General features: G+C 40.8%; 2 protein-coding genes across 2 annotated transcripts; both read left to right on the forward strand.

Moving 5' to 3' along the window:
* Positions 1-3,539: 3,539 nt before the first annotated feature.
* nppal (natriuretic peptide A-like) lies at positions 3,540-4,115 on the forward strand (the record flags this gene model as incomplete). Its single annotated transcript, XM_079274186.1, has 2 exons — positions 3,540-3,623; positions 3,819-4,115. The coding sequence occupies 2 exons, from the start codon at positions 3,540-3,542 to the stop codon at positions 4,113-4,115; spliced, it is 381 nt and encodes a 126-aa protein (XP_079130312.1).
* Positions 4,116-7,394: 3,279 nt separating this feature from the next.
* On the forward strand, positions 7,395-8,484 carry nppb (natriuretic peptide B; the record flags this gene model as incomplete). Its single annotated transcript, XM_079273040.1, has 3 exons — positions 7,395-7,508; positions 8,021-8,297; positions 8,474-8,484. 3 exons carry the CDS (start codon positions 7,395-7,397, stop codon positions 8,482-8,484), a joined length of 402 nt encoding a protein of 133 aa, XP_079129166.1.
* Between the last annotated feature and the right edge of the window lie 3,999 nt (positions 8,485-12,483).

The raw sequence follows: 12,483 nt of genomic DNA on the forward strand, positions 1-12,483 counted from the left end.
CTCTTGAATACCTATGTTGAATACACTTATTGTAAGTCGCTTTGGATAAAAGCGTCTGCTAAATGACTGTAATGTAATGTAATGGAATCTAATCTAGAATAAGCATTTTGTTATCCATTGCTGTTGATTCTTTTACAAAAATGAAAAAAGAAAACCATGACAAATTCTTTTTTTAAGGAGTATCCACTTTCAGACTCCCTTGCCACATTTAGAGTAATTGTTCCATCATTATTGTTGGAATGCTGTTAAGCATTCCAACTATTGTTCTTCGAATCTTTATTCAACTTCTTCTATTTCTTCCGTCGCACCGCTTCTCCTCCTTCATTTTTTAAGCTACAGAAACCATTCAACTATTAAAATGTTCAGCTCTTTATACTATATATATAACTTATACTACTACAAATATCACCACTGATGAATTTTTTTAAGCCACAGAAACTGTTCAAATATTAAAATGTTCAGCTCTTTCAGGAGAGGTGTGATATGACTTTTCATATTTGTAATCTTTAAACTCTTTGAATTATTAAGGTTTTTGCAATTTGTTTTTGAATTGGATATCTATTTTCAGCAATGTTTTTGCGATTCATTTCAGTTTTCAGCATTCCAACGCATTTTCAGCAGGAAATGCTTTTTCTAGTTCCACTATTTCTTTCCGTCCCCCCCATTTTTCATTACAACTCTTCTTCTCCTTCATATTTTAAGCTACAGAAACCATTCAACTATCAAAATGTTCAGCTCTTTCAGCAGAGGGGTACTATATATCTTAATATTTCTAACCTTTAAACTTTTTGAATTATTAAGCTTTTAGCTTTTAGAATGGATTTCTATGTAGAAGATTTAAAAATCCTCTTAAACTTCTTCAACTTTCAAATCCTTCAACTTCCTCATACTTTCAGCTACAGACACCATTTCAACTTTCAAATGTTGAGAAAACCCTGAACTATTGCCGCATAATTTAGCGTTCCGACATCTTTTAAACTTTTTGAACTGCAGCAATTTTACTTTTATGATTTTTAAGCCCTTTTCTGACTTTATAATGGGTGTGTATTGCGCAGCTTAGAGTGCGTGATGTCACCGCTAGAGTGAAGAGCAGCTTGAGATTCTTGTGAAAAAAACATTTGTATTTTGCCACTGTGTCCACAATCTTCACTCTTCATGCATAATTTCTGGATGTAGGAGTAGCTAATCTTGTCCTTGTCGTAGAAAAATGACTGTGGAATCCCACAGATTTCCACATTTGACACAGAAGCCGTTAATTGAGAGGAAAATCAACTTTCTGCTCCATAGAGACCAATGTTAAATTTTGCTTCAAAAACATCTTCCACAGAACACGGTACCCCATTTGTAGATCGCCAGTTAAGCCACATTTTTTACACTACAGACACCATTTTTACAGGATCTGTTTCTCAACTTATCCTTACTCTCGATTATTAATATCGGAGCAATAGGAGCTACTGTTATGGGAGTTTTGATGATTTGTTTGAGAGGTGTTTCCCTGTTTTATCTCCATGAAATGGCTTCAGGCACACAGGTGTTTGCGATTAAGCCAATTAATGATGTTTAACACAGACTCACAGACACACATGCTCTCCTCTGTGTCTCTCTCTCACTCTCTCTCTCTCTCTCTCTCTCTCTCTCTCTCTCTCTCTCTCTCGCTCTCTCGCTCTCTCTCTCTCATACAGTCATTCAGGTCTTGGAGACTTTTAGAGGATCCCCCCACCCCACACACACACACACACCCCATTTTAAAATAAAAGCCGCACACACATGATTTGTTGCAGCTGTTACATGTTGCAGCTCGGCCAATCAGATATGAGTATTCTGATAAGTTTCCTGATTCGAGTGACATTTACACACACCGCGACACAAGAGGGAGAGACGAGGAAAGACATCGCATGACATGACATGACATGGCAGAGCAGGACAACAGTCATGTAAGCTGTAAAAGATAAAACATAGTACAATCTCCAAATGAGAAAGTTTGCCAGAGATATCAGCCTCTCGCTCTCTCTCATACAGTCATTCAGGTCTTAGAGACTTTTAGAGGACCCCCCCACCCACACACCATTTCAAAATAAAAGCCCCAAAGAGTGAATTCTAACTGAAATGCTTGTGATGAAAGCCAGGCATTTAATAACCTCTGTTTGTGTGTCAGACATTAAGATTATGTCTCCTCTCCCCCCCACCCAGCACCACCCTTTCAAAAGAAAAGCCCCATGGATGAACTGTATTTAAACAAGCTCAAAATTCGGCTTTTTTGTTAAAAAAATGAATTCTGTTACTAATACTGCGACAACTACTACTGCTGCTGCTAATATAGTATTACTACTACTGCTACTACTACTTCAACTATAACTTTTTCTGTTGCTACTATTACTACTACTGCTACTGCTATTACTGCTACCATCAATATTATTACTACCACTACTGCTATTACTACCACGACTATTACTTATAGGACAACTGCTACTACTACTGCTATTCATGCTACTAAAAGTAGTAATGCTACTACAGCTATTAGTACGACTGCTCTCTTGGATGAGTTCATCAGGCTGCTTTCAGGAGGAGAGACACTGCAGTCCAGAGCAGAGGCACGTTTTAAGTACACTAGTACACTAGTAGTAGTACTAGTGTACTACTACTACTGCTACATCTTCTACTGCCATTACTACTACTACTACTACTACTGTGACATTAAATACTACGACCAATACTACAGCTGTTACTATGACTACTGATACTACATCTTCTACTACTTCTTCTAATTACTAATACTTCTACTTCTAATAATACTTCTACTACAACTACAAATATCACTACTACTACTACTAGTAGTTATTCTAATGCTACTAATACTTCTACTAATAATACCTATTATCTATTTTCAGCAATGTTTTTGCGATTAATTTCAGTTTTCAGCATTCCAACGCATTTTCAGCAGGAAATGCTTTTTCTAGTTCTGCTTACTACACACATAATGTGAATACTTTTTGTCATATGCATTGAATCGGTTGCGTTGTTCATTCTGTACACATGACATCTATCACATTTCTGTCCATCCTGATAGAGGGATCCCTCCTCTGTTGCTCTCTCTAATTGAAATAAATTGGCAAATCAAGTGACAATAAAACATTTTCTCATTTATTCTTTATTTTCGTCTCAGCCCCCTATAGTTGTCTTCTGGCCCACCTACCCCACCGGCCCTTGCAGAGCCTGTACTGTGTACATTTACGCTGCTGGACCCAAGACCTGAGAGCCCTGGGTCTGAAGTGTCTCCTGACATCTTCAGAGGAGTTTGAACCTGTGAACACGTTCAGTTCCCATTTCCAACAGTCAAGTTAGCCTGTACTCCCACGCGAAGGAGCATTAGTCACAGCGAAGGAGCATTAGTGACAGCTCATTAATTTTCCCAGGCCTCGTGACGGAATCAGGTCGTCTATAAAGGAGGTACCTGGCCACCCGCTAGACAGCACGAGACAGAGGAGCAGGGACGGACTGAGTCGCGAGCCAACTAGTCCTCACAGAAAAGAAAATCGAAAATGAACGCACATATCTTAGTTTGCTGCTTATCTCTGCTGTTACTGCTGAACTTCGTGGGAGCCAAACCCGTTTCTGATCTACAGGTGAGTTCACCTTTCAGCTGCTCAACAAATGGGATATGAAGACGGCACATTTTAAAGCCAATGCGATCATGTCAAGTCAGTTCATATTTTAATTTGAATAAATAGATGTGTGTTGGATGGACAGCCGTGTAGAGTTTACTGTGTGTTTCTACTCTCACAATGTTAATGCTCTCTGGGTTTTCTTTTTCTCCGCAGAGTTTGAAGCAGCTTTTAGATGAGGAGATCAACACCGCGCCGTATTACTCCTCAGAGGAGGAGAAGGATGGAAACACAGACAAGTCGTTGTTCGAAGCTCCAGAGCAGCAGCCGTGGGACTCCTCCGACCCCAGCAACTCGGTACTGGAGGCTAGAGAAAACCTCCTCGCGCGTATCTTCAAAGACCTCATGAGGACCTCCAAGCGCTCGTGGAGCCGAAACAAGAAGGGCGGGCTGAGGAGCTGCTTCGGTGTCCGGCTAGAGAGGATCGGCTCTTTCAGCGGGCTGGGATGCTGAAGGTGGGTGTTATTTAAATCAGCTGCGTAATATTCATTTAAAATGGAACAGAAGTCATTTAGCCCTGAAGGTGTGGACCAATATGAGAAAATATTATATGGATGCCAATTTCTTTTTACACTCACAGGTGTCCTGAAATACAGGAAGATATAAAAACGTATTTGTAGAATAACAGAAACAAGATGCAGTTAGAATATGAGGCAGAATATAGGGGTGAGTGCAGATCAACATGATTTTATAACAATTCTGATACAGTTATTGCACATTATAGATAGCCATGTGATTAATTGATACAAACAGACACGTTTAAGTCTCCTGATCTTATACATCAACGTATAATGCAGATCTATTAAACTTCAGCGTCGACAGACCCAACGCAGAATGCTAAGGGATTAAACATGAACAGAAATATACAGATTAAGCACATTGTTTCAACATCTATTATTTCCCCGATTTGTAGTTTGTGTATATTTGAGGAGCAGTTCATGATTGCACTGAAATGAAAATGCATCAAAACCTTCAATATTTAAGAAGAGAGAAACCGAGAGCTCGTTCATCACTGAGCATCACTTGGAGGTTTTGTGGCTCTTTGCTCAGCAGCTGCAGTTTTGGCCAATGCAGACATGCAGATGTAACAAAGTGGTTGTTAAGACGGTGTGGTGATGTGTCTTTTGTTCTGTCAACAGGCGTGGATGACTCGGGCCTCCTCCAGTCTCTCCGGTCCATGCTTCGCAGTCACAACCGTCATTTCTCTTTTCATATGTGAGCTATTAAATGATAAATTATTGGAAATGTATTTATTATTTTCATGTTGGATAAAGTACAGTTGCCTTGTATTGTAGTAAAATAATTATTTTGCATAATAGCCGATTGTGTGATTAAATTTGTTTCTCCTTTGGGCTCTATACGCAGCTGATACACTGCCTTGTTGTAATAAACCTGTCACGGTGTGTTAGATGGGGAAGCATTTCATTCATATTGATTTGTTATTTTAAAATAAATTATCGTCAGCAGTAACGTGTTCAATCTGAACTGTTTCGGTGGGAAAAGACGCCACAGTTTGACTGTTTTTTTCACGTGAACAATTTCACGCAATCGATCCGGGAACAGTTTGTGTTTTAGCAGAAGTACGTCATCTTTGAATAACATGAGTGACGTTGCTGGATACATGTGATTACTGTACTTAAGTACAAAGTAAAAGTTACAAAGGAGGCTCCATGTGATTACTGTACTTAAGTACAAAGTAAAAGTTACAAAGGAGGCTACATGTGATTACTGTACTTAAGTACAAAGTAAAAGTTACAAAGGAGGCTACATGTGATTACTGTACTTAAGTACAAAGTAAAGGTTACAAAGGAGGCTACATGTGATTACTGTACTTAAGTACAAAGTAAAGGTTACAAAGGCGGCTCCATGTGATTACTGTACTTCAGTACAAAGTAAAGGTTACAAAGGAGGCTCCATGTGATTACTGTACTTAAGTACAAAGTAAAGGTTACAAAGGAGGCTACATTTGATTACTGTACTTAAGTACAAAGTAAAAGTTACAAAGGAGGCTACGTGTGATTACTGTACTTAAGTACAAAGTAAAGGTTACAAAGGAGGCTCCATGTGATTACTGTACTTCAGTACAAAGTAAAGGTTACAAAGGAGGCTACATGAGATTACTGTACTTAAGTACAAAGTAAAAGTTACAAAGGAGGCTCCATGTGATTACTGTACTTAAGTACAAAGTAAAGGTTACAAAGGAGGCTACATGTGATTACTGTACTTAAGTACAATTTTAAGGAATTGTACTTGCTACTTTATATTTCCACCCTCTACATGTCAGAGGGAAATGTTTGGACTCCATGTATCTGACAGTTACTGTTTAGATGTTACATACGATAAGCTTGTAAAATAAATCACATCAGTGGCTCCCAAAGTCTTTGGCTTGTGACCTTTTAGATCTGGTTCAGGCTCCTTGTCATGATTGAGATTCTATGAACTGTTAGCAGATCCACCAAAGAGACATTTCTCCTCTGAACTTGTAACATGGTTTAATTTGAATAATAACAAAAGATGAGAGCAGATTTGTGTTGAAGCCCTTTTGCCCACCGCTGGACCACCCAACTGTGTATAAAGTACAAGTGAAAATGCTGCTTCCATGTCAATGCATTAGTACGCATGAAAGAATCATTTAATATCAGCCTAATTTATTATTGATTCTTTAAGTACATTTTGATGATAATATTGTACTTCAGTACAATTTTGAATGCAGGACTTTGACATGTAAGTAAAGTATGTTTTACATAGTGGTATTAGTACTTTTACTTAAATAAAAGAGCTGAGTACTTCTTCCGCCACTGTCCTTATGGCAGCTTGGTCTTCACTGTTTACATTAATGTCACAAATAAAGAAGAGCAAATACCTGAAAAAATCAGGCCGATTACACTTTGGCAGGTTTTAAATTTTTGGTCAGCATCAAACAGGAAGTTGTTCCTATAAACCAAGAAGGAAGACAAATGACCCTGATTTTAATACAAGGGTCCAATAGTCTCTAAAAAACGCTTGTGCTCAGAGCTTTTTCACGGAAACCGGGTTGATGAGAACCAGGTTGATTTTGAACACTGTACAACCAAAACAATGAGCTGAAAGAGGCTAAAACGCTCTGTGGAGCTGAGGGAGGTTCAGTGTGAGGATAACGTGTGTGCTTCACCACAGACAGACTCTAATATTCATAATGAGAGGCTTCACAGTATTCTTGCTTCCCGCAACAGAGAGGTCAGAGGTCACAATCTGCCACAGAGCAGCACCTTGAGAGCTGGTAGCACTTGCATCCTTCTCAAGGACCCTTTAGTGGAGTGTTGGTCTGAGTGGTGTTCCTCCCTCTGAAGGCTACACCACCACAATCATGTACACGCCTCAATTTAGAAACACGGTCACGATGTCTGTTACTTTACTACTTCCCGTAGCTCAGTGACAACAATGTCCCATGTACAGGGGGGTTGAAGTATGTTTCTCAAACAAAGTAGCAAATGGTAGCAGCTATGTCACACGAATGCCCCATATCTAAGAGACAACGCTTTAAAAGGAGCAGTTTCCGACAGCTCCTGTTATCAGAATCAGGTGTCAGGAATGCCAGTCCAATTCCTGGCATACCCACATGTGTCCAGCTAATGTATAAAAGAGAAGAGGACTGCTGTGGACTCCAACATCCAAACAGCTACCAGGCAAAGAAGCCAAGGAGCATCCATCCATCCATCCATTGATATGACCAACAGGAACTCACAGAGAAACATGCATCTGTCTTCCATTCCTCTTTGTGGCCTGCTCCTCATCTTAAAGCTGCAGCTGTCCAGCACATATCCCATCAGCACCGGCTTGACTGACACTGACATAGACATCTTAAAGGTGAGTCTTCAGATGAGTGATTCTGAAACTTGGGTTTGGAAAGTAGGAGTTCTAGGGGACATGCAGCAAGATAAGCAAGCACTTTTATTTGTTTTACAGCATCTAATTTCAGTAATCCCACTCGTAGATTGTATAAAGATCATCACTCAACAGCAACATCCTGTATAGACCTATGGGACCATATATGATTTAATATGACTCTTTGATCTCATATGTGTTTAATGAAGTTAAATTGGTGAGCCAATAACAATGAGTGTAATGAGTATGTAATAAATAATTAATGCTGCAGTTCTATAGTTACATTAACAATGTTTATTTGGAGTCTACACTGCAGGACAAGATCTCACATGCTTCTCATGGTCTTAACATCTGCTTCTGATGCATCACCATACTTGAAAGTGCAACCAGAAATGTTTGAAGGCCCGCCCTGTAAATGTAAATCCACAATGCAAAATGTTAAAATGTTTCCATTCAATATGCAAGAGTCAACCTAACTTATGTGGACGTTGCAGGTGCTCCTTCACAGACTAGAGGAGTCAGTTCCTGATGTGGACTGGAGAGTCTCTGCAGAGAGGGACAGTCTGGACAGCCTGGACATAGAGGAGGCAGCAGATGGACAGCAGCCCCAAACCGGACTGGATGAGGCAGCGATCAGGGAGTTTCTCTCAGCAAAGAACCTGAAGAGCGTCCGCAACGACTCGTCCAGGAAGTCCTCCGGCTGCTTCGGGCGACGGATGGACAGAATAGGCTCCATGAGCTCACTGGGGTGCAACACTGTCGGCAGATACAGTGAGTTACAGTAACACACCCACAGGAAACAGTCACACATAGCCCTGTGTTTATTCTCATATTTATAATTATATTCTCATGAATTTTCCTCATACACATTTGTATTATTAATGAAACAAATCCAGAAATATGAACTGTCTTAATAACAGAGTTGTTGCTATCTTGTTCTCTTGCAGATCCAAAGTAAAGATGAAGTCTTACCATCTAAATTCTGGAACTGCAACGTCTCTACCATTTTTATTTAAACGCTATTTATTTACTGATATTTATTGAATATTGATGGTGGCTTACAAGTATTATTTGTTTATAATGGATGTAAGACTGTTCTTTATGTACTGTTGAATGTATTAATAAATGTTTACAACTGCACATCATTGAACCAAGTGTTGCTGAAGCATCAACACACACACACAGATTGTGAATCTCGTCCCTCGTAGGGTGTGGCTTGTTAAAGAAGCTGGGAAAGCTGTGGTTTAGATGAGGTCATTATGCCTGGGGAATAAAGTGGAGCTGAGCACTCAACATATAGGTTGGACTTTGGGTGGACTGAACGGACTGCACGCTTCAGTAACACTTGCGCACCTTTGTGTCTTACTTGTGATGTGGATTCCCAGTGAGACACTCAGACAGCCATGACCCCATCAGTAACAGAGATAAAAAAGTTTTCTCTTGATCTCATGAAGACTGAGACATGCGCCTGAATACTCAAGGAGAAATCCAGTAAGTGGACCTTGACTACTGCAGCTACCAGTGTTGCTGTCTTAATGCAGGTTAGCATCGGCTAACTCCACAGGGGACAAGATATCTGAATCAATGAGAACATCTATATTAAACTGTTTCCACTGACTAAGACAGTGTGAATATATATATAAGTAAAAATGACAGCTGACAAAACAATATCCACTCAAGGTCTACTTACTTGTTTGTTCCAGGGCTTTTAACCTTATCACATTATCTTTATCGGCAGATGGAGTTTGCTCAGCGGTCCTGGAACTACAGATGTTCAAACTTTCCACGACTCTAAAAACGTGGCCTGAGAGTTGATATTGTCAGTTCATCCATTTCTCCACTTTCTGTCTGGTTATTATGAGAGCTGTAAAATGTAAAATATAGTTCAGCCTTTTGGGAAATAACATGGATTACTTTTCTTGCAGAGAGCAAGATGAGAATATTTTTGTCAATCTCATGTCTGTGTGTTAAGTATGAAACGACAGCCATAAGTTGATTAGCTCAGCCTTGCTCTCCAGACACTGTTCGCTAAGAAAGATATCCAGCTTGTAACTATAACCACAAATTGTTTTTACATTTCTGTTTGACAAATTAAATACCACGTGTTAATCAGTGAGCTTTAGAGGTATTGGCAGGTGTATTTGAATATTTGAGGGAACTAAACTAGCCGCTGCAAGTCTTTATGCTGTTAAGCTAATTGCTTGGTGGCTCTAGCTCCATACTTAATATATCATGAGAGTGGTATCAATGGGAGTGTATGGGTGCTATGTTCCCCAGCTCCATACCCTCCCAATATGACACATTAGGAGACCTTTCAAACTGTTTTATGTTCTCAGCAACATTTTTTCCATGGGTCCAATGTTCAGTGTATTAAAGGTGTAACGGTTCAGAAACTTCTTGGTTCGGTTCAATACGATACAGTAGTGCCACGGCTCGGTACGTTTTCAGTCCAGCTAAAAAGCAGAAATGCGAAATCCTCGCTGGTGACACTCTCAAGGAGGTCTGAAGAACATGGCTCTTCATCTCCATTCAGTAGTGAGGTAATGTGTCCTTAAAGTTGTAGCAGAAGGGAGCATTACCATTCGCAGGGCCTCTGTGTCCCTTTAATTACCAGGCCAATCGCAGTGGGCGGGCATCGCATAAATGCGCCGGGGATCCCCTCTGCTCCTTCCTGACGTCAAACGCGTGTCCCGCTTCCGGTTTGCCGGACATCCGCCGCTGTGCAGGTATGCAGGAATGCAGCAGCATTGTTTCTCCCAGTCATACTGGTCTGGCGTTATATTGGATTTCATTCTTTTTTTAGACGATCTCTGGGGCTCCCCTCGTCCTGCACAGGTGATTCACCTGCGGAGCTTGTTGTGGAATATTTCTATGAATAGTCGGGAGAAGAGTGTCAAAGTGTTATCAAATCATGTCAAATGAAACAGAGTCTGGATGAACGATCAAAGTTGTAATAGTCAATTTATTTGCTTGCAAGCAAAGAGAACACAGTCTCACAGATACATCACCGTCATCTGTAAGAGGTGCTCTGACGACACATTCAAATGTATGGACATTTATACCCAGCCAGCATGCTGTTATCTTGGTTCGCAAAACAAGAATAAACAAAAGAATACAGAAGATAATAAAAGATGTCAAGGCAGATGTTTTCCTTTGAAGCACAGTGTCCTGTCTTTCCGATAACCTGAAGGCGCTTTTACGGCCTGTTTACAAATCTCTTTGTTATCAGTTTGCCCCACAATAAACCATGGATACACCCAGTCAGATGCGTCCATTAGTGTCACTGTGACCTGGTCAAAGAGTTAAGTCACAGTATTGCAGAGACGGAATGAACCTGTGAACCATCACACATCATATATGCCTGCAGAGGGTCATGCCCTTCAGCTGATGCCCATCAAGGGAAATACCGCAATCATGACCCCTGTGTGTGTCCCCGTCTTTAAAGACAGAAACAATGCACAGGAACAAACAGATAACAAGATAAACAAGGTTTAGTGCCTGCACTTCTAAAACTTACATTCTTTAACCCTAAAGCAGGTGACTGACATATTTTCCCATAAAAAGGTGAACCGTGAGTCTCGATTGGGTCCTGATTTAAATATACTCTAGTGTTCTGTTAGTGACCGTGTTTTGCTTGTATAACTGCCGGTAGCTACGCTACATGCCCTCCTCCCCCCTTCTGGAGCTGACGCACATTGCCTGATCGGGGACTTTTGTTGGGTTCAAGCGGAACGCCGACAGAGCTGCGGCTACAGCTAAATTAAGGACGCTGCTGTTTTGTGTACCGGTGTTTTGTCTATGGCCTTTGTTCAACTAACTGCGTTGGCCTACGGGATTTGTGTACTTTGACCGGCGCTGTGTCGCCTACAGAGTCTGACGCTGCTGTTATCAGCACTGCGCCCCTGTCTTGTGCTGTTGTTAGCAGCACCCTTGTTTTAATGAAAACCACCTCTTTTTAGCCTGAGCCATTCACTTTGTGTATTCTGACCAACGGATGTGAAGGCCCACTCTGGCTTTTAGTGTGTATAGATTGGGTTACTGATCACCCCCCGTGGCTGATCAGCCAACCCGAGCTATTGTTGTTGTTTTTCCTTTTTGCTTATTTTTGTTTTATTTCCTTTCTTGAGAACCTGAGCCTTTTTATAATTGTGTTCTTTGTCCCTGTAGGAGCTGCTAAGCCAAGGTGGTGGGGTTGGTGCTTCCAGGTGGTGGTGTCTCCCTTTGTGTGCTGTGTCGTTTGGTGTGCCCCGGGTTGAGACCCTCACGTGTGGTTGTGTGTGCGAGTGTTGTGTACACGGGTGATCGGGGTGCCTCCTCTTTCAGGATCCTCACCTGCACTGGTCCACCTCGCCACTGGTAAGCCGCAGTCCTCCTCTTTTTAAATGTATAACGGCTCTTTTAGGATTTCGTGTATGAACTGTAAACGGTGCATTGTTTAGTATAATAAAGATTATTTTGTATTGGAACCACGTCTCCTGCTCATTTGTATAATGAACCTGAGTGTCTTTGGTACCCTGATACAGATCAGGGGAAAAGTGAATCTGTAGGTGCAACTCCTAGGGTGGCGTTGTTGTGCGCTCTAAGACAGTTCGTCCACGTTTCGCCACATTTGGCGTTGTTTGGCAGGGTCTACTTTTTGAAAGCAGAGACGTGGGTTCCATTTTTTTCTTTGTTTCCTTGAGTAAATGTTATTTGGTGTATTGTGTGTTTAATTGTGTACTTTTTATTTATTGGTGAAAGCAAAACAGCAGCTGGTTCTTTGGGTTTCTGAATGTAGCGGGTTCTGGTAAGGTGTTCGGCTAGCCTATTTTAGTTTTTTTTCCCTTCCCTTCAGTGCTATTAGGTTATATAGGTTATCTAATTCCGATCAGGCCTTCTTTTTATTTGATCACTTAGAAGGAGAGGCATGGGAGGAAATAAAATTTCGCTCTAGTGCAGAACGAGGGGATCCAGACCA

This window comes from Melanostigma gelatinosum, assembly GCF_949748355.1.
Source record: "Melanostigma gelatinosum genome assembly, chromosome: 8".
NCBI lineage: Eukaryota > Metazoa > Chordata > Actinopteri > Perciformes > Zoarcidae > Melanostigma > Melanostigma gelatinosum.